The sequence below is a fragment of the Myodes glareolus genome, chromosome 10 (genome assembly GCF_982192425.1).
Source record: "Myodes glareolus chromosome 10, mMyoGla1.1, whole genome shotgun sequence".
NCBI classification, from domain to species: Eukaryota; Metazoa; Chordata; class Mammalia; order Rodentia; family Cricetidae; genus Myodes; species Myodes glareolus.
The window spans coordinates 24318709-24341701 of record NC_142035.1 but is presented as its reverse complement, the minus strand read 5'-3'; the positions used below and the strand labels follow the sequence as shown (position 1 = coordinate 24341701).

The following is a 22993-nucleotide window of genomic DNA, read 5'->3' as shown; positions in this document are numbered from 1 at the left end:
AATTTTTGGTTTTGAACAAATGAGCTAAGTACATAGCAATCCAAAATAAAAGGCTAAATAGCAAATGATAGATACAGATAGGTGATAGATAGCCAAGCAAAACATTATATCAGGTTCTCAAAACATCAGCAGAAATTGACTGGGGAAGCCTCTTTAAGTCAGTCAAGTCTGCTAGAGTGAGTCCCTAGTCAGGTCCCCTTGAATGAGGGTGGCAAGTCAAAGAACAAATAGCAGCAGACAGAGAAAATATCAAATTGGGTACTCACACATCTAGCAGAAACCAGTTGGGGAAGATGAGACAGTCAACTGGAGTTCCCAGTTGTGGCTTCTCTCTGTGGCTGAACTTTCAGCCTTTCTTTCCCATTGTAGGTTTTTATACTGTGGGATAAATGGTAGCATTACCTCTGTTGGGAATGTTTGACCTTCTAGCTATTCTCAAAGTAAAGTAGCTTTGCTTTGGTGTTGTTTCATTGTACTCTTTCTCTTTGTTACAGCAGAGGTAAGGGGCTGTGGAGGACACTTTGATAATGAACATCCTTGGGTCTGAAACAGCAAGAAAACCCTGATCCCAGGACTAGCTGCTTCTCAGTGAGCACAAGTGGCACATAGCAGTTTACAGTATACAGTATATTGTATGAGGTCGTATGAACATTATTGGTAAAGCCAGGATCATTCTTGTGGCTGGAGAAATCACCGTGAGTGATCTCATGGAGAAGGAAGAGACATAAATTATCAGACAAGCTGCAATCTTCTCACTCTAATCATGCCAATTGTTGTGACTCTTAGACTCAGTTGCTTGTTAGTTTTTGATTTTTCTTCCTTTGTGGTACAGGGCAGAGAATCCAGGACTTCATGCATGCACACTAATAAACAAATACTCTACTACTGAACTACATCCCAGCCAGAGACTCAGTTTTTTTAATCTGCAGAGTGAAGAGGATACTTATGCTAATTTCTTAGGTTGGTCAGGATCCTGAGGAATCACTTGTATAACGCTTCCACATGTTTTGGTTAAAGTCTCTGTGTGTTGTGTACTCCCTCAAGACAAGAGTAAGTATGCATCTGTCAGGGGACAGTAACAGATGTTCTCCCATTTCAAACATTTCCCAGCCCTGCTCTGTATATGTGTTTACAGAGCAGGTGAGGGAGGATGAGTTTGGAAGACGATTCCAGATATTGTTCCCACAGTTTAGTTTCTTGCCACCACCCAGTGGTGATTCATCTTAGACAGCCTCCCTTCTGGTAGATCTTTCTCTCATGTTTCTCCTCTTGTCTGGTACCCCAAACTTTTGCTTAGTCTACTTCTGAGACAGTGGACTTTTACCAGGGCACATCTGCTTTGTGACCATGTAGGTATCCCCTGTTTGAGTCTAGTTACCAGACTAATTACTAGGTGAATAAACACATAGTTTAATTGCTAGTATTTGGTCTATAATTAACTTAGAATTTGGATTTTTAGTGATTATTAGATGGATAGGTAGGTTTGTGGGTGACTTCTCTTAGTAACTTAAGTCAGTTTTAGAGACTGTTAAGATAGTTACCTACCCATTGTTTGTTGCATTTCCCCATAGCACATTTCATAGATTCTAAGCTTCCACCTAAAGCCACAGTCTTTTGTCGAATTTGTGTATAAGATAACAGGAGAGGTGGGATACACACTTTGACCATGGTGTGGAGTGAGTGTGACTGAAGCCTTCTGTTTCTGCTTTACATGTCCCTTCAGGGTCTTCTACATCCTGACAACAGTGAAATAGGACAGAACTAGGGCCTTATGGCACAAGTGAGTGAGGGTGGCCTATGCAAAGCCTGGAATCCCTTCTTATGCTGTGACAGTTTGACAGGCATGGAGAGGAGACACTGTTGACGTTCGTAGGTACCAGCTAGACACTAAGACAAGGGATAAGAGAATTATATAGACTTCCCCTTCTAACTCTGACTCTCAGGTTAAATAATACTGCATTGGGAGATGACACAGGTAAAAACCATCAGAACTGGACTGTGGAGCACCGAAAGTGTTCAACTGGGTTAATCTGTTTTCATGGGACATTGGGTTATCCAAGGTGTTCATTTCTGTCACTGTGACAAAATAGATAAATAAATCCTAATAATAATAAATCAGTTAAGGAAAGTGAAGGTTTGTTTGGGCACACAGTTTCAACTCATATTTGGTTCTTTGTTTCTGGGTCTGGTAAAGCAGAATACCATGGTAGAGGGCATGGTAAAGCAAAGTACTCATCTTAATGTGGCCAGATGCAGAGAGACAGAAAAGGGCAAGAGATGAGTGAGATACATGCTTCAGAGATGTGTTGGTGATGACTTACAGCCTCCAACCAGGTGCTGCCTCCTTACAGCCGTTTCTGCCATGAGGTCATCAGTGGGTGGGTTAATCCTTGATAGACTGACTGCCATCCTCCCCTCCCCTCCCCTCCCCCCCTCTATTATTTTATTTATTATTTTTGAGGCAGGATCTCCGTGTAGCCCTGAGTGTCTTGGAACAACTTTCTGTATAAACTAGATAATAGAGGAACAGAACTTGTAGAATAAATCTATATATGTAGAAAAAGGATTTATTAGAATGCCTAATCCAACAATGGCTGTCGGTTCAGTCCAAGAGACTGAATGTCTCAGCTGGTCCCCAGTATACACTGGAATTCCAAAGAAATAGGCTCTAATGCCAGTGAAGGAATGGACTTGCCAGAAAAAAAGAGAGCAAGCGGGCAAAGAGAAAGTAAACTTCCTTCCATGTTATTTATATAGGCAGCCAGCAGAAGACGTAGCACAGATTAAAAGTAGATCTTCCTACCTCAAAAAATTCAGATTAGAAGTTGGTCTTCCCACTTCAGATGGTCTAGTTAAGAAAATTCTCTCATGGGTGTGCCCGACCACTTGAACTTAGTTAATTCCAAATATAGCCAAGTTAACAACCAAAAATAGCCATCACATTGGGCTAGCCTTGAACTCACAGAGATCAGTCTTCCTCTGCCTCCAGAGTGCTGGAATTGTCTATCACCATGCCTGACTTAATTTTTAAATTTTAAACACTTTAAAAACATAGTTTAGTTTTATTTTATGTTCATTGGTGTTTTGCCTCTATGTATATGTGTCAGAAGCCCTGGAACTGGAGTTGCAGACAGATATGTGCTCCCATGTGGATGCTGGGAGTTGAATTTGGGTCTTCCAGAAGAGCAGTCAGTATTCTTTAACTGCCGAGCCATCTCTCTAGCCCCCTAGCTTCAATTTTCTTAAAAATTACATTTATTCACTTATATAGTCAGTCTGTGGGTGCACATTTGGAGTTTAGAGGACAGCATTGGAGAACTGATTCTCTTCCTCTGCTGTAAAAGTCTTCAGGCTTGGTGACAAGTGCCATTACGAGCTGAGCCATGTCACTGGTCCCCTGGGTATTATCTGGCCATAGCAGAATAGTTTAAATCTGCTCAGTAGTTGAGGATTCTGAGGCCTAGCAAGTGTGAGGGAGAGGGACATGGGCAAGCCCATTAATTGACAGGACTAGATTTGGAGTCGACCTGACTCTGAAGTTTGGGCTGTTGTTGCTATTTCATCGTGTTTTGAAGAAAAACAAAACTAACAACAATAATAAAAATTAGGTGCCCAAATGGCCTTTTCAATTTTTATTTTTTGTGACAGGGTCTTTACCATGTAACCCTGGCTGCCCTGAAACTCACTGTTTAGATCAGGCTGGCCTCGACTTACTGAAATATACCTGCTTTGGTCTTTTAAGTGGTGGGATTAAAAGCCCATGCCACCATGGTGAAAGAGAGCTTCTTGACAACCAAGAGAGCAGTCTCTACTTGGTTTCAGCAAGGCCAGTACAGGAAACACTCCAAAATGGTGTTTGAATGTGAGGTATAGAAGCAGATCAGAGTTTGAGGCCAGCCTGGTCTGGTCTACAAAGTGAGTTCCAGAACAGTGAGGACTAAACAGAAATCCTGTCTTGAAAAACTAAATTAGTTAATTAATTAATAAAAAAGAATTTGGGCAGTAATAGAAATGTGTAAATTTTAGATCTTTTACTTATTTTATTATTGTAGCTTTGGAGTTTGTCTTGGAACTCACTCTGTAGACCAAGCTGGCCTCGAACTCAGGAGAGATGCACCTGTCTGTGCCTCCTGAGTGCTGGGAGTAAAGGCGTGTACCACCACTGCTCAGCTCTATATCTTCTCATAATTTATGAAAGATACAACAGAGCACTTTCAGATTGATTAGCCTACTTGATTACTGTGCAGATCTGAAAAAATAATCAGGGAGATGCTTTCTGTTTTCAGAAAAAGAATGTTAATTTTTTTTTTGGTAGAAATCACATGACTTGTCAGGTCACATGAACAGCCGAGCCAAAGTGGAGCCTTATGGCTCTGCAGCCAGTTCAGCTTGCACTTCCATACTTTTAGAAGCCTCTGTGGTTGGCTATATGAGAGCTGAAGTTTCTCACGGGAGTGGAAATTGTCAGTGCTACTCGGGAAATTAGTTCTGTCTGGCCAGTAATGATCATTAGGGCAGTGTTAATGAGTGGGGGCCTGATGAGTTTAATGAGATTAATAGATGTTCTGTCATCCATGGGTGCCTGGTAACCAGGATCTCTGAGCTAAAGGAGTCCCTAGACACTGACCCATCTAATTGCTTAGCTTTCTCCAGATAGTCTCTTATCATTGATGGCTATTTACCAACTTGCTGTCCTAGAGGTATCTGAGGGCAAAGGCAGGAAAAATGAAGCCAGAAGTAACCCAACATGACTGGCTAAAACTGACTAAGCAGCATCGGGCAACAAGACCAAGAGTAGCAGCTCCTTCTTAGAGGTGAAAATTCCATGAGGAACAGGTTCAGTCTTGGGCAGGTTTAAACATTATGCTTAATTCCGTCTGAGTTTAGGATTGAATCCTAATGAGGGAGTCATGGCTGAATCAGAGTCAGGTTTACAGATCATCTGTAGAATGTCAGGTCCCCTCACTAGCTGTTTGACCTTACATAAATCATAAAACTTCAAAAAAACTGCAGTCTTTAAAAAAAAGGGAGGGTTGTGTGGGATGACTAGCAATGATACTATTTTAGTCTTTTTGTGATTCTATGACAAAAAAATGTTATTTTGTGAACAATAAATTTATTTCTTCGAGTTCTAGGGTTCAGAATGAAGGTATCTGGTAAGTGTGCTTGGTTCCAGGGCAAGTCTTTTGTTCTCTTCTTACATTGTGGAAAGGGAAAGGTAGTTCTCAGGAGGTTCTTTATATTATAAAGATACTAAAACCCATTTATGCAGAGTTGGCTCTTATGTCCTAATAACCTTCTGTCTTCTGTCCTTAGATAACCCTGGTGTTATCTGAGTGGTTTAGAAAGATAGTTGCAATCAGTGATAAAGATAACCATTTCTGGAGAAAGCTAAGCAGTTTGCTCATATACTGCCTCTGTGGCTCAGCTGCTCTTGGTTACCAGGTGGTGAGGGATGGACAGAAGGCCTGTTGATCTCTCTCTTAAACTCTTAGAACTAGATTTCAACATAGAATTTGAAGGAAGAATGAGATTCTAAATGCAGAGCCTCACAGACATCTATGGCATTCTCAAAAGTCCTATTGTACAATGGGGGAGGAAAAGGAGGGTGTGTGTGTGTATTTGACTCAGATGAATATTCTTGCCCTAGAAACTATTACCTCAAGAATTTTTCCACACACAATCTGGCCCCTGTAGATGCTTGCTTTTTTGTTTTGTTTTGTTTTTGTTTTTCAGACAGACAGACCTGAATTCCAGTGTGTTTTGCTTTATTAACTAATTACTTTCTTTGTCTCTGTCTCATTTTCCTATTTAAAAAACAAATCTTATGTGAAGATTAAATGGGAAGAGATGTGTGAAGCACTGGTACTCAGAATCAGAGGCTCTTTTTACTGCAGTGAATTTGGGAAGATTCTCAGTTACCAAAAATTCAGGAGTTATCTGTACTTTTTAGGACTTTTATATGTTTGCAAAGCTCTTCCCTCCCCTCCCCCCCCCTAGTGTTGACTTTGGTGTTCTAGAACATAATTTCTGCCTGAAATGTTTGAACTTTGGAAAATGGTCATTTTTTTTTCTTTCTTTTTTTTTTTTTTGCCAAATTTTCTTTCTTACTAACTTGGAGAAGCTGGCCCATCCCTTTGAGCTGTAATTGCATTTCAAAGCTTTTGTTCCTGGTGGGATTTAATTAGTTTAAGGCTCCAGCTTTTAGGCAGTTGTTTGTCTAGCAAGTGAAAGTGAAGACAGTGGCCTACGAGGCAGTCCCTTTAGTTTTCCTCCAGCATAGCGGTGTTTTTGAGATGCTGTCTTTGTTTTCCGTTCCATGCTTTCTTGAATGCCCATCTCACTTAAAGGAAAAATAGAATACAAAAATCCTGATCTTGTGGGGTATGATAGCCTATCCCTGTAATTTTAGCACTTGGGAAGTGGAAGTAGGGAGATGACTTCAAGGCCAGCTTGAGCTATATGAGACTTTGTCTTTAAAGAGAGAGGTAGGGGAGAGGGGCTTGGAGGGATGGAGTCGGGGAGAGGATGGAGTCAAAGGGCAAAGGCAAAACAACAACAACAAAAAAACCCCCTAGACTTAGAGCTAGAGGACATCCCAAACCCAGGCTGTTCTGTGGTATCCTGGCCAGGTTCTTCTCCATTTTTTTATTTTATTTTATTTTATTTTGCAACAGTAAGAACATAAAAACAAAGTTCCTACTAATGTAACATTACAAATTTCTCTAGTAACACATGTGGTTGTTGTATGACCTTTGCCCTCCCCAGGCCCACCACCCACCTCTCCTCAGTTGTATTGTTATAAAAAAAAATCTTGGAGTTTTTGGTACTTTGCTCTTAGTCATACAGTTTATAAAGCAAGGTTTGGCTGGCAGTAGGGAACAGTTTATCAAATGAGATAGTTTTTGCTGAAATGGATATTGATATTTTTAGGATTCCCACTCTGAGACACGTTAATCTTGAAAAATCCAGAAAGAGGCTAGATGTGGTAGCACATGCTGGTGATCCCAGCACTTGAGAAGCAGGAGGGTCTGGAGTTTGTCATCATCCATGGCTATATAGCCAGTTCATAACCAGCCTTAGTTACATGTTACTTGGTCTTTTTTAAAAGGTCAGAGGAATAAAGGGGGAAAATATAAAATAAGGATATTTATTAAGTTGGGGGTGTTGGTTTTTGAGGGTGGGCGTTTGGACCAGACCAGCAAACTAAGGCCTGAAAGCTAGGCCGTATGGCATACACCTCTGTGATAAGACTCAAGTGTTCTACAACGCCCTAGACATGTGTCTGTCCTCTTGGGCTTAGGGAGTCTACAGAATAGCACATAGCCTACATGCCAAAGTATCCTGCAATGCTTAAAATTCAGCTGGGAGGATGGAGACTGAGAGTTTGAGATTTGGGTACCAGAACATGTTCTGTGTCCTTTCTACAGAGCAGAACAAGGTGACACAGTTGACTCTTGACTCGTGGTATCCTAAGAATGTACTCTAGTCTGCTCATGACTCTTGTTTAGAGTGTCCCACTAGCAGTGATGTTAGTAGATAAATATATAGGTCGTACTAATATTTGATCTTGTAAAAGCCTCCACAGTTTGTAAGGTTCTTATTGTCCCAAAGCTCAAGTGAGTTGAGAAAAGATTGGCAAAGTAAAACCGGAAAGACTTCTCCAGTAAACCAGTGAGTGCTAATTTCTCCACAGTGCTACACAAGGGTGCTCAGTGAATGCTTCCTACTCAGTGTGTTAGACACTTCTAACAGTCTGAGGGAATCCACTACTGCCTGTCTTTGTCAGGTATACGGCAGAGCCAGCAGCCATTGCATCTGAACTGTCATCTCTGCCTTCCCTCTTTTCTCTGTCCACACTCTAGGCCTGGTTGGCTTCCTCCTGCCAAACAAAGTGGCATCTCTGCATAATTTTGAGCAGGATCAGTCACCCAATGTCACATAGGCAGCTTATAGTTTCTTTATATTTGTGGAGGGACACAGAATTAACCTTTGAATGACTTACCATCCAGGTAGGAGGATTGTTGTAACTGAAAAATGGGGACCATTAAACATTTCCTGTTGCTTATATAGAGTGTATTTGGTGTGTTCATGAGTGTTCATGAGTATCTCCTTGTGTCCTTCACTAACTTGTAAATGTTGGTGTAAAAGTAAACTTAGTAATGAGCCAAGTCAGTTTTAAAGCTCACATCAGTGTCTTCCTTAGTCGCAGTGAGATAAGCTTTGAGACCTTGCTTTAGGATAGTACAGAAAGATCACACATTTCTTCAGCTTGCAGTCTTAATTTTCTGGGGGGAGGGGAAGCACACCCTTCCCCTCCCAGTGTTACGCAGAATAAACAGGCAGGCTGGTGAAGGTTTTTATACGTTTTGCTTGGAGACTATTTAGTGCCTTCTGAAACTGCCCTAGGAGATGAGATTGGAGTTGCACACAGAACACAGGACCAGTAAGTACATATGCCAAGACTTTGCTGCTGGAATTAACATCTCTTCCCTTTCTCTTGGGGCTTATGTCAAGGTGCAACTGTTCTGCAGAGGGGCTCTGTGTGGTAACAGATTTTTTCCCCGTTTCAAAGACCGAGTCTAATCAGCTGGCCTGAAATTTACTATGTAGACCAGGTTGGCCTTAACTCACCTGCCTCTGCCTCCTGAGTGCTAGGATTAAAGGCATGCTCCAATGTCGTCAACAGGACTTACATTTTAAAAAGTCAAGTGTAAGGGTATGCACTTATAATACAAGTGCTAGAAGAAGCAGAGGTAGGGTTACTGACTTGCGAGGTCAGCCCAAGTGAAGATTAAAAAAGTCTCACAGAACAAAACAAAGAAGCAGGCAGACTACACCTGAGGCATGATAACTCAGCTTGTGTGCTAACCTGCGTATAGACACACGCACGAGAGGAGTTGCAAACTCGTTTATAAACTGAACTGATTTTGAATCAGTATAAAGTGAATAGCTAATAAATTAAATTACTAAAGACCATTCTCAAGTAAATTTGTTATCTTAACTATTTAAATTGGCTTTAACTCTAGGAGGCAGTGATGAAACTGAGAGAAATGGGCTTTAAAAGTGTTTAAATGCCTTATTAGCAAGTTAACAATCTTAAAAAAAAAGCTGGGTCTCAGTTTCTGGTAAAATAATCTATATATTCATCCACAAGTTCTTGGGATCAATCAGTATTATATGCTACCCTTAGCCTACAGTAAGTGCACCTTTTCTAGAGTGGCTGGCACAATAAAGACTTTATTGGCTGGGTTAGTAAAGATGAGGTACATCTAGATCAGACTAAGCAATTTTTATAATAGGGGACTTCTCTCTAGCAAAAATCCGTTGAAATAGCTTGTGTCCTCTCTGTTATGACTCTGCATTGAAGGAACAGAAAAGCTGTAGAAAAAATACTAAATTTAGTTTTTAAACGGGGTAACAATTATGATATTTTAAAAGATACAGGGTTTAAGAAAAATGGAGTCAGGGCTGGAAAGATGACTTAGGGATTGAGAGCCCTGACTGGCTGTTCTTCCAGAGGACCCGGATTCTACCCCCAGCACTCACATGGTAGTTCACAGCTCTCTGTAACTTCTAGTTTCCCGCCGAAAAATACCAATGCTAATTAAAAAATGGAGTCAAGAGACTGATTAAAACCAGCCTTGCTGTTGACTAGCATTATGAACTTCCAGTGTTGGTTTTTCTCGTGTGAGTACCAAATAAGGGAACATTGTAAACCATCTAGTATAAGACTAGCAGCCAGTAAGTGGCAGCTGCTGATAATGTAGCAAGAAAACAGGCTGCAGGGCAGGGAGGGATGAGAATGTGAGCAAGGCAAGGAACAATCCAGGTTAGTCATGATATGGGCCACGAACATTCCCTGAGCCTAGCCTGGGAGCCCAGTTTCACATTGGCATTATTTTTTCAGGTGGATACCATGTCCTTGAAGATTCAGACCAGCAATGTAACCAACAAGAATGACCCCAAGTCCATCAACTCTCGGGTCTTCATTGGAAACCTAAACACGGCTGTGGTAAAGAAGTCAGATGTGGAAACCATCTTTTCCAAGTATGGCCGTGTGGCTGGCTGTTCTGTGCACAAAGGCTATGCTTTTGTCCAGTATGCAAATGAGCGCCATGCCCGAGCAGCAGTGCTGGGAGAGAATGGACGGGTGCTGGCTGGACAGACTCTGGGTAAGTTAACCTCTTCTGTCCTCTATGTAGCTACTGTCTGGGTTTAATGTATATGAGTTATATTTGTAATTCTTAAATGAGTGCCTGCTCTATAGAGTGAGGTCCAGGGCAACCAGGCCTACACAGGGGGATCCTGTCTCAAAAAAAAAAAGTTTGTATACACGCACACACGAATATGTAAATCATGGTTCTTGTGTAGAGACATGTCAGAGGACAGCTTTTACGGAGTTCCCACCTTCATGTGGGTTCTTAGGATCAGACTCAGACCATCAAGCTTCCTAGACAAACACCTTTCTCCCTGTTCTTCATAGCCTCTTTGTTTCCCCTTAATTTTTTTTTCATACAGTATATTTTGAATATTCCCCAACTCCTCCCAGATTGTTTTTTTTCTGAGACAGGGTTTCTCTGTAGCTTTGGAGCCTATCATGGAACTTGCTCTGTAGACCAAGTTGGCCTCAAACTCAGAGATCTCTAACCTCTGCCTCCCAAGTGCTGGGATTAAAAGTGTGTGCCGCCACCACCTGGCTTTCTCCCAGATCATACCCACCCATCTAATTTTGTTTTTTTTTCCCCCTCTTTCTCTCAAAGAAATATATGAATAAAAACAAGGAAAATCAAATAAGCAAAAAAGAAACAAACCAAAAAAAACCCCCCAACAACAACAACAACAAAAACCCAGAGAGATAAAAATGACCAAAAAGTGGAACAGAAAGCCCCCCTCCAGGAAAAACAAACAAAAAACCATGAATTTATGTTTTGTGTTGGCCAGCTCCTCCTGGGCATGGGGCCTGCCCTGGTACATGGTACCCACTGAAGAAAACTAATTTTTCTTTTGCTGGCAGATATCAGTTGCAAATAACTTCTTGTTTAGGAGTAGGGACACTCTGTTCAGTTAACCCCTTTAAGTGCTACAACCCGGTTGGGCTTGAACCTGTGTAGGTCCTATGTGTGCTGCCACAGCCTCTGAGTTCAGATGTGCATTAGTCCTGTTGTGTCTGGAAGACACTGTGTCTTTGAAATCGTCTATCACTTCTGGCTCTTGGGACCTTTCTACCTCCTCTTCTGCATAGATCAGTGTGCCTTGAGGGGAGTGGTTTGATGAAGACATCCTATTTAGAACTCACGTTGTTCAGTCCTGGGTGTCTGTTAATTCCTGTCTTGTAAGAAGCAGATTCGCAGATGTGGGTTGAACAATGCACTCACTGATCTACCGTCATAACCTCTTAACAAGCTTTATGGTTCCAGTTAAAAGCAAGATTCTCCATAGAAAATGAACAAAATGGACTAGTATATCCTGTTACCCCAATATATAGAAGATATGGGATAGAACCCTTTCTAAAAGCTGTGAGGAGCTGTGAACACAAGGACTAAAGGGAAAGCATGTGCTCTTGGCATTATTGATTACATACATATGAAGTGACTGTTGTCTACCTCACAGTGTTTTTATGTGTATATGTGTACATGCGTGCTTGCTTGCTCACATACTTTGTATAGAAGTATATCTGTATGTATTAGTGAATATGAGATGTGCAGATGTGAATGAATGTGTAGAGAATGTGAGCACATAGTTTTACATGTATATGTATAATGTGTGAGAATATTTGTGAGTGTGGAAGCAGATGTGCTTATATTTTTTATTGAATATTTCTTATAGGCTAAGCACTATGGTAGGCATAAAGATGTCTAATGTAATACCTGTGAGTATTCATTGGCTTCTTTGCCTATAGGCAGTCTGATTATACTTGAGTATAAGGGTTATCTATGTATATGACTTTCTTACCTGGATATGTATATGTGAGGTTATGTATGTGTTCATATATATCTGATTTATATGAACGTACTTGAAATATGTATTGAAGACTTACGTATGTATTAGAATGTATATGAATATACAACCAGGCATATCCCTGTGATGTCCTAGTCTTCTTCTAATGTTTGAAAATTAAGTGAAGACCTTTGGATACCTCAGTTCCATGTGTGCATTGTGTAAATACATGGAGGCATGATGATGATATGTGTGGGCATACTGCTGTCATGTCAGCATTCCAACTCTGCTTCTTCCCTCCACACAGACATCAACATGGCCGGAGAGCCCAAGCCCAATAGACCCAAGGGGCTAAAGAGGGCAGCAACTGCCATATACAGGTGAGGCTCTGTGGCTTTTTGTCTGTATTAGTTGGGTTCTTCTTTTCACAGAGGGTGTAAATGCTGATAGTGACAGTGTGCTGAGTTTAGAATTTAGGAAGACATTTGGAGATGAGGACCTATGGAGAAGTGGGCTGAGTGGCCATCTCCCTTTGTTTTCCCAGTGGCTACAGCTTTGACTATGATTACTATCAAGACTACTTCTATGCCAGGTGAGCAGGGAAGGGGTGTGTCTAGGCATTAAATAGCCAAACTGGACGGGTCTTAGATTGCTGGTGTAGCTCACAAAGTCCTGTTTGGGAACTGAAGCACAGAAGTGTGAATGGGTCTTTGCTTCAGGATTGCTTCACAAATCAGGGACAGAGCTAGGACCAGAGCACTTACTGTCAGACCAAACTTTCACACTCTGACTGCCTTGCCTCTTTCTAGTCCTATAGTGTAGGGGAGTGTATAGCTTAAGGATGAACACACCTGGCTAGCTGAGGTACAAAAACAGTCACAGTGCTTTCACAGGTAGTTCTTGAGCCCTTAAACTCTGTTCAGTCTCTTTGTAAGGTGCTCACCCAGCCAAAATGAAAGCTTATGGATAGTTTGATCTGACCGTTATGACTAAGAGGCCACAGTTATTTGGAGGCCTGAATTAGTCCCTGATGGGTTGTGATCTGTCTTTTATCCCCAGTCAGTGCTACCTAGACTTCAACCTTGAAGTCTATTCCAAAGGCCTCAGCCACATTTGTTGAGAACAGTTTTAAGAACTCATTATCCTTTTACATCTGCCTGTCTAGTGCAGGGATTATAAAGCTTCTGGTCATATGCTTGACTAGAGGTTGTGGTAAAGATTAAATCAAAACCACTCCTTCCTTCTCCAGACATCCCAAGGAAAACACCTTTGCTGAACCATTTTCTCTGCTGTGCATGTTTCAGGAAATAGTGTGGTACAGTGGAAAGTGTCATAACTGGAAGTCAGGAGACTTGCATGCTGGTCTCAGCCATGTCATTGAATGGGTTGTCTATCTTTGGGCAAATTCTCCTACTACTAGCCAGTGAGATAGGCTTATACCAAATGATCTCTCAGGACTCCTGAAGCTCTTGAGATTGGTTCACTGATTTCTGACCAAGGTCAAAGCCATCACCTCTGATCTCTAGCTGTTACTCTTTGAACAAGAGCACCAAAAAATGGAACCTTGAGTTTCTTAGTGATAGCAGGTATTATGACTCCAAAAAGTAGTTATAGAGTATATCCCTGACCACGGCTGTGGTTCCTTTTAGAACCAAGTTAAAGCAGATGTGGTGGGACAGTTCTCCTACTCAGCCTTCAGCTTCTGTCTCATTTTCAGGAAGAGAAGCCCTTCTGGAGAGGACCAGGTTATATGTTAGAGTAACAGCAGATAGCCTGGGAGCTTTGGGTCTAATTTAGTACCCACCTTTTAAATACTGTTGAGTGCTTGACCTATATCTCTGAAGTATAAAAGGCGTTGAAGTGGTCAAAAAGAAAAGAAGGGGTTTAGCTGGGTGGTGGTGGTGACATATGCCTTTAATCTCAGCACTTGGGAGGCAGAGGCAGGTGGATCTCTGTGAGTTCGAGGTCAGCCTGGTCTACAAGAGGTAGTTCCAGGACAGCCAGGACTGTTACACAGAGAAACTCTGTCTCGGGGTGGGAGTCTGAGGCCATGGTTGAGTGACCTTGTCAAGTGTTTTAAATCAGGTTCTCATGCTCCACCCTTACTGCACGCTCAGGTAGACCGTGAACTTGGACAGCCCTCATTAAGTAGATGGGAAAACCAAGGTTCAGGGGTTAGCCACCTATTTTCAAACCTCCGTTTCCAGGTGGGGATTTAGGCTGTTTAGACATTTACAGACTGATCTAAGGTTGGGGGTGGTAGTTACCTGAATAGAAGGCAGGTCTGGATGTATACTGCTTCTCCTGGCCTGACTGGGGAGAAGGTGGAAATAGTAAGGCTTTCATTAGACTTTAGCATCCAGTGAAGGAAGCCCTTTTCATACCAGGGCTCCTTGGAAGCAGACACTTCTTTCTGGCCCTTTCAGGTTAGATGGGTAAAACTAGTGTTGTAGTGCCTCCTGGTGGTCACAGGCCATGCTGCAGCCTCTGTTTTATTTGCCTTTGCAGGCTGTTTGATTATCGAGGCCGCCTTTCTCCAGTGCCTGTGCCCAGGGCAGTCCCAGTGAAGCGACCTCGTGTTACGGTTCCTTTGGTTCGCCGTGTCAAAACTACAATACCTGTCAAGCTCTTTGCCCGTTCCACAGCCATCACTACTGGCTCAGCCAAGATCAAGTGTGAGTGACTCCCTCCCTTCTTCTCTCTCTTTCATTTTTATTTTATTTTGAGACAGGGTCTCACTGTGTATCTCTGGTTGGCCTGGAACTCAACATGTAAACCAGACTAACCTAAAACTCATAGAAATTCATCTACCGCTGCCTCCTGGGTGCTGGAATTAAAGATGTGTGCCACCACATCCTGGTGGCATCTATCAGTCTTTCTAGATTGTTGGATCTTGAACCCCTTTGGGGTTGTATACCAGATATCCTGCATATCAGATATTTACATTATGATTCATAACAGTAGCAAAATTACAGTTAAGAAACAATGTTTATGGTTGGGGGTTTACTATATATAACATGAGGAACTGTATTAAAGGGTTACAGCATTAGGAAGATTGAGAAGCACTGCTCTAGATGGTTTGGTTTTTATCACTAAAATGATAGAATCACATTTTTAGCAATTTATTTTTAAAATTTTAAACTTTTCTGTTTTTTGTTGTGTTTTTTTTTTTTTTTTTTTTCCCCCAAGACAGGGTTTCTCTGTGTCACAGTCCTGGCTGTCTTGGCACTCGCTCTGTAGACCTGACTGGCCTCAAACTCACAGAGATCTGCCTGCTTCTGCCTTCCAAGTGCTGGGATTAAAAGCATGCGCCACCACTGGCCAGCTAATCTTTGTTTTTATTTTATGTGTATGGGTGTTTGCCTGCATGTGTATCTCTGCAGTGTATATGCAGTGCCTGTGGAGGCTTGAAGAAGGTGATGGATGCTCTGGGACCGGACAGTTGTTACAGACTTTTTTGAGCTGTCATGTAGGTGCTGGGGATCAAACTCAGTCTTCTATAAAGGTAGCCAGTGCTCTTAGCCAGTGAGCCATCTCTTTAGCCTCTAGAATCATACTTTATTAACATTGATAAATAAAGGAGTAAATCTACAGTTGAAGTTACTCTTAACAATTATGTGTTTGGATGCATCTCTTAAATTAAAAAAGAAAGAAAAAGTCCAGTGCTGTGGTGTGACACCCACTGAGGTGATAGCATTTGTTTCTGTAGTAAAGATAATGACAGATTTATTCTGATCTTTGTATACTGCAGTCAAGCACTCAGGAAATCTAATTGTAATAGACTTTTTAGTTGTTGTTTTTGTTTGTTCCAAGATAGCGTTGGAGTCTGTCCTGGAACTTGCTCTTTAGACCAGGCTAGCCTCAAACTCACAGAGATCCACCTGCCTCTACTTCCTGAGTGCTGGGATTAAAGGCGTATGCCACCACCACCTGGCACAAAAGATATTTTGTACCTTTGAAAACAGACCCCGCCCAATAACACCTAATGACACATGATTACTTCACAGAACACACTGCAGGCTTACATTGTTTTTTCTTTTTGAGATGGAATCTCATGATTTAAACCAGGTTACTTTTGAACTCACAATCCTCCTGCCTTAGTCTCTGAAATGCTGGGATTGCAGATGTGTAGCACACATGGCTCAGACCTACAGGCAAGCTTTATAAAACATAAATAAAATATCAGTCTATTTCTCCCTTTATCTAAAATCATAAAAAACAAGACTATATCTAATATAAGAAAAACTGTATACAATAAGTACAATAACTACATACAATAAATACAGGCAGTAAATACATCAACAATAACTAGTTTCTTTGCATTTGACAAATTCAGAGAAAATAATCCATATCCTATCTTGCTGAGTCCAAAATCTCATACCTAATTTACTTTCTGTAACTTGTATTACCATCCCAAACTATCTTTTGCTATCTCTCAACCTTAAATACTTTCTTTACATTTCTTTCTTTTTTGAGTTCCATAAACAGTGAAAACTATAACTGTCTAGTTTTCAACTACCTCAGAGACCCAAGAAGTATAATAATAACTGAGTAAGCAGGAAGTGCGAGTGACTTCTGAAAAATGTGAGAAACGGCTGGCTGCCTGAACAGTCACCCAGAGTTCCTCTGCAACATTCAGGCATCCATCTTCAACCTACAGGCCTAGACTATCTGAGAGACTTTTCTATGAAGCAGGGTATTTGAAGGTCTGTCCTACCTTGTCTGGGCAAGGTTTGGCAGTCACTCTGTATCCTGCTTGTCCAATCAGGACAGCATAATGTCATCAGTTGAGGCAAGGGCACTTTCTTGCCCAGTGACTTACTTTTGTTACAAACAAAGCAAACTCCATGTGGAGTTTCTTTGATGCCCATCATTGTCTCTGAAGTAGATTGGTGCTGCCAGGAGCAGACATGTCTCATTGTCATTAAAAAAAAAAAAAAAGAACCAATGTTATTCTAAAAAAATTAAATGTTACATTCTGTAGATCTCTGAAGTGTTTGAAGATGACATGTCTATTTAAAATATAACTCTTTGAAAACATATTTAATGTGACAAGTTCAATTGTAATAGGTGACATAATAATAACATATAATAATGTAACAGTTGACAATAATACTTTCAAGAACTAGAAGTTTGCACTCCATTGTTAAATGAAAATGAGCTGTATAGGAACAATACCTTGAACAAGATTAGAAATGTGTGTACAGTCTGTTTTAACAAAATCAATCTCAAATTTCTATCAATATACAAAATTTGTGTACAGTATACAAAAGTCCAATCCTATGTAAAACTTTTAAAACTAGTAGTTGCTTTTTAAAAGAAGATTCATAATCTACTTTTATAATCTCTATCGTCCCTTTTTTCTTTTCAGAGTTGATTCAATAATCTACCCTTTTATCCTATCATGTCTGTATCCCTTTTTTCTTTTCAAAGCAAGAATCTTAAATCTAATTTTCTTTGTTTAGCTTTTTTTCCTGCCCATTACCAATAGCAAACAACTTGTAACCCCCCGTACCACTCCCCAAATGACAAATATTCATAACCCATTGCATGACCAAAACCTTCCACCCTATCTCTTTGGAATGTGGATGTCGTATTCTTAAATATACTTTTACTCCTATGCTGTGGGATAATGTTCTTGTACACTGTAAAGATTTGTCATTCATATTATTTTAATAAAACGCTGATTGGCCTGTAGCCAGGCAGGAAGTATAGGCGGGGCAAGCAAACTAGGACAATTCGGGGAAGAGGAAAGGCAGAGAGTCAGTCACCAACCAGACACAGAGGAAGCAAGATGAGAATGCCTTAATGAGAAAAGGTACCAAGCCATATGGCTAGACATAGACAAGAATTATAGGTAAATTTATATCATAAGAGCTAGTTAGTAATAAGCCTGAACAATAGGCCAAACAGTTTATAATTTAACATAAGCCTCTGTGTTTATTTGGGACTGAATAGCTGTAGGACTGTGCAGGACAGAAACTAACATCTATATACTATTCATCTGTAATCCCTATAGGATTGGGAGGTCTAGGCCAGGTTCATATGTATGAATTGGTCACCCTTGGAGATAGCCTCTTGGTTCTCTCAAGAAGAGATCTTTTCCCTTGGCAGGAAAAGACCCAAAAGAGAATGGCCTCCCTAGTTGACAGAATGAGGCTGGGTTTTGTTTGCATCACCCCAAGTGATAATCCTGTCTCCTCTCCACTTTCAGTAAAGAGCAGCGAGCTACAGACCATCAAAACAGAATTGACACAGATCAAGTCCAACATCGATGCCCTCTTGGGTCGCTTGGAACAGATCGCTGAGGAACAAAAGGCCAACCCAGGTCAGCTTTTGAGAAGATAGTATGCTCGAGGGTTAGGAACTTGACGTTCCAGGCCCTGAGACCTGCTGTATAGTGACTAGCTTTCACTAAGGTGTGCTGAGTAGCTGTGCTAGCTGAATACTAGTTCCTTCTCCACTTCTTTTATCCTTCAAGATGGCAAGAAGAAGGGCGACAGCAGCAGTGGTGGTGGAAGTGGCAGCAGTGGTGGAGGCAGCAGTGGCAATGCTGGTGGTAGCGGCGGCAGCAGTAGTGGCAATGCTGGTGGTGGCAGTGGTAGCTGCAGTAGCAGCAGCCGGCCACAAGCCCCACAAGAAGACACAGCTTCTGAAGCAGGCACACCCCAAGGAGAAGTCCAAACTCGAGATGATGCTGATGAGGAGGGACTGCTAACACATAGTGAGGAGGAACTGGTAAGGGCCTGGCTAGCTATGTGACTTGGAGGGGCTGGGGCTGTTCCCCCTGTGAGCTCCTTTCCTTTTGCTTTCCATAGTGTCAATCCTATGAGGAGTAGGGAAGAATGAGTGAGCAGTGTATCGTTCACTGTTTGAGCTGCTGGTTAGAAGTCCTACTGTAGACTGGGGCAGACCTCAGCAAAGCCCAGGGTCCAATCTGTCTTTTACTCTAAGTGTATTGAAGAGAATTGGGCCTAAGAATTGCACACACAGCCTTGCAGGGAGGAAAGCCATGGGAAGACAGGAATTTTAATTTCACATGAGAATTTTCTAAAAAGCTATTGCCTTTCAAGTGTCTTGCAGGCTGTCTCTTAAAGGAATGAACTCCTATATATACTGTGGAAGTATTCAGAGTGAGGTTAGGAGCCATGAGAGTGGGCCTAAATTGTATGAAAAGGTTCAATTCTTTCAACATTCAAGATGCCTGTTACAGTGTGTTTGCTGCTTATTTAGTGAACACTGAATTCAATATCACATTTTGTAACTTAACAACCTTAACAATAGTCTTGAACTACACATTAGATTAGAATAACCACATTTACCCTGAAGAAGCTAAAGCTCAGAGTTACCAGGTACCTTGCTCAGAACCTTACAGCAAGTAAGAGCAAACCCTATCCTGAAGCCTAAAAACTTGACTGGGTCTGGAGCTTTTTCTTTTAACCACTGCTGGCATACAGCACGAGGATGGATTTTGTGGTAGACATAAATCCTCCTTATACCCCTCATTTCTTTTTTCTTTATTTGAAGCCTTGCCTGGTACTACATCTTATTTTCTTAGGCATAGTGCTCTCAGTGATAGCTCTAAAAGACTAAAAAGTACTCCAAAGGTGGGTATGTGGGTTTAAACTTACAGTAGCCATGGTCTTTCCATGCATAGCAATGTGTCTGTTACACCAGCAAATCCCATGGTTTCTTCCCTTTCCTGTGCAATTGTCAAATGACCCTCTCAGAATACTAAGCCAGTTTTTTGGACTGGTTTTTAGTTGGACCTCCTTTCAAATGGTTCTCCAGGTAGTGCTCTGATCCACAGAACCTTCCTGGACAGACTTGGGACCTGCAGTGAATGATCTGTGCTTGTCTTCTTCTTCTCAGGAGCACAGCCAGGACACAGATGCAGAAGATGGGGCTTTGCAGTAAGCAGGTATGGGGTGCCCAAGAAGCACAGGAAATCAACGAAATGGAGGCTGTAATTTCTTCCTGGTGTGGGTCTAGAGAATCATACTGTACCAAGATTGAAGATCCTCACATGCAGCCTTACTCCTATAGCCAGCATATCAGGGCCACTCAGGAAGTGTTCCCTTGGGAGCAGGATGACAGTAGAGGAAAACTGCGGACTAGGGGTGGTAGAAAAATACTGTGCAGCTTAGTGTGCGAATTACTAAGGGAGAAGTATTCAATAGAACAGACAACCTTCTGTTATTGGCCAGTCTTCATGGTGCAATAAGGACAAGAGTTGCCTGTTCTGTAGCCCAGCTCTGAAGACTAGGGGGTGACTATGAAGTATCTCATGGACCCTGGTTAGTTCAGCTTGATCCTGTTAATGGGAGATGTCCTGTAAGCCGCCTATATGACAGGAGCTGTTAGTTTATTTGATCTCCTCCTCTACCCTGCAAGATTAGAATTGTGTGTATATCATAGAAGTGGAAATGCAGGTGTTGAATGGTAAAATGAAATATCAACATGTCTTTTGAAATTTGGAGCTTAAATTTGAATTCAGTAACATGCAACCCCAAAGTCTCCACTCTGGCCACTGTTTTCTTGTTCTGCCCTACTCTAGAGGAGGTCTATAGGTGACAGAGAGGTACGTTGATAAGTCACATATTTGAAATACAGGATCTCTACCATTAAGAGCTTCCAGATTAGTTCAGAAAACTCCTTGTGTAGGTCTTTCCTCTTTGAACTTGGTGAATTTCTTTTTACCCAGAATGCTGTTTATTATATACCGTGGTATTAAGGCTCAGGTGGGGAGATAGCTCTGGGCAGAGGTTGAGCCTTTCTCATGATTAATTATATGGTCAGAAAATTGGGCAAGGTGCAGACACAGCTTGGCAGATAGTTCACCCCTTTTCTTTACTACTGTGATTAAAGAGTTTCGGTCTCTCAGCCTTAGTTTCTTCTTTGCCTTGACAGGAGAAATGGCCACCAGCAGAAGAGCATCACTGTCTCAGGCCTCAAGACAGGCACCCATCTCTGGATGCCAGTTTGTAGCGGGTACCAGAGGAAAGCTGACAGTAGGCACTCCTCTCCCCATGCATCCCAGCCAGTGAGTGCTACATCCTTTGCAAGTGGAGTTACTGGCCTACCCCTTACCCCATGCACTCTTCCTGTCTGCACTGCCTGGGCAAAGAGGCAGAACACATTCTGCCCTTTTCCCCCAGGGCATTCCCAGGCTTGGGGTTTTTCTATAGGTTTGAAAGTAGGGGCGGGGGTTGGGATGGGTGGGGGAAACCTGAGAATAAAGAGATTGGATCCAAATATACTCTGAGATGGAATGGTTTGCTTGTTTATTTGGTTGGTTTTGTTTGTTTACTGTCACTGTGCACGTATGGTGTGGTAGACCATTTGTTGGGGGGGGGGTCAAAGGACAACTTTGTGGAGACACTTTGATCTTTCCATCTTTATATGAATTTTTGAGATTGTCAGTCTGGCGCAGGAAACACCACTGGGCCTTCTCACTGTCTCCACTTCTGTGATAAAACACTATGACCAAAAGCAAGTTGGGATTGAAGGGTGAATTTTATCTTCTACTTCCAGGTAACAGTCCATCATTTGGGGAAATCAGGGCAGGAACCGATACACAGGCTTCCAGGTGTGCTCCTCATGGTTTGTTCAGCCTGCTTTCTCAAAGCAGATTGGGCCAGACCTTCCCACATGCCTATGCTGCATTTTCTTGGTTGCAGATTCTAGTCTGGTGGGAAAACTTTGTCACAATTGAGGTTCTCTTCTTTCCCAAGACTCTAGGTTATGTTTAATTGACAAAAGCAGCCAGCACACTAACCTGAGGCCTTTCTCACAATGGTATTCTGGCCTTCCTGCCCACCAGAGAGCGGACATGCTCAACCCTTCTGTTCTCCCATCACTAACTTCTCTCTCCAGTGTCCCATACTTGGTCCATATGCACCAGTATTTCTCTGCTAAATCATTTAAGTTAGGTGTGATGGCACATGCCTATCATCTTAGCACTTGGGGAAGTGGAAGCAGAAAGATCAGTTCATGGCTGGTCAGGACTCCCTGATACCTTGTCTCCAACAAAAACAAACCCCACAAATGTACGAATCATTTTTGGAGCATCTATGCAAACTCTAGACTCTAAATAGCTTGAAGCAAGAAAAAGCCCTATTTCTTTGCTGACAGTATAATATAGGAGTTTTGAAATTAAAGCTGGAGTAAGGTAGCATGTAAATATAAGCCCTAAATTATCTTTCCCTTTTGGTAGGTAAGGTAACCTTGGGCCATTTGTTCTACTCTATCACTGCCATTTTGGGCTGTAAGATTACATTCAGACATTGTTCTGAGCTGCCAGTGTCTTGTTCCTATTTCCTTTTTGGGAAATAGCCTCTAGATTTCAAGGATGTTTCTATACTAGTTGATTGCTCCTTAGGAACTAAATGTTCTCAGAAAGGACTCCCCACCTCAGAATGCAACACCATCATCAGAAAGGGCGGGCCTGGGTTCCTACTCAAGTTTGCAAGCCGGCCCTGCTGAATCCCTTATTAAACATTTCCAGTTTTAGCTATCAGCCATATCACAACTTCTGTTTTGGTAGCGAACAGGTGCTGAATGTGGGACAGTGCTCAGACAGTTATACTCTGCTTTTGTAGTATTGGCTCTGTAAGAATGTGTGTGCTGAAAAATACAGGAGGCTAGAGATTTTGTGGGTATTCTGCTAAACTCTTTATAGGTATCTTCTCCCAGAAGTGGAGATACATCATCTTAGCCTATTGAGAACTGACTTATTTGTCGAAGCGCATGTCACTTGGGAGCCAAGATGCAAATCTCCGCTTGTAGCCTAAAATGACTCTGATGTACTACTGTTCCTGATTTTTGAGTCTCTAGGGCTTTCCTGTCTGTATATTCCCAGTGTTCTTTGCCGACTCCCTCTAATGCCTGTACCTCTCTCTACCCTTTTCCTTTATGGAACCTAACCTATGGCGTCTACTCTGTGGCAGCTGCAATATGCTATCTTTTTACATGTCCATATTACATGTCCAGCCCTAGCGGAACAATCACCACTATAAGTTCGCATCCTCCACTCTAATTTTCCCATGTTAGT

The 22993-nt window shown here is 41.8% G+C and overlaps 1 protein-coding gene across 2 annotated transcripts in view; it reads left to right on the top strand.

Moving 5' to 3' along the window:
- Positions 1-21199, top strand: part of Raly (RALY heterogeneous nuclear ribonucleoprotein) — an 81235-nt gene extending 60036 nt beyond the window's left edge. The window contains exons 3-10 of one of the 2 annotated variants that reach the window (XM_085697180.2): positions 9911-10175; positions 12248-12320; positions 12485-12532; positions 14449-14615; positions 18155-18268; positions 18422-18678; positions 19813-19861; positions 20851-21199. In XM_085697180.2, coding sequence (XP_085553306.1) covers positions 9920-10175; positions 12248-12320; positions 12485-12532; positions 14449-14615; positions 18155-18268; positions 18422-18678; positions 19813-19857 — 960 coding nt within the window. In that variant the 5' untranslated portion in view covers positions 9911-9919 and the 3' untranslated portion in view covers positions 19858-19861; positions 20851-21199. Of the gene's footprint in view, positions 1-9910; positions 10176-12247; positions 12321-12484; positions 12533-14448; positions 14616-18154; positions 18269-18421; positions 18679-19812; positions 19862-20850 lie in introns of those variants that run through there. The other variant, XM_085697179.2, reaches the window with a different exon arrangement.
- Positions 21200-22993: the final 1794 nt, after the last annotated feature.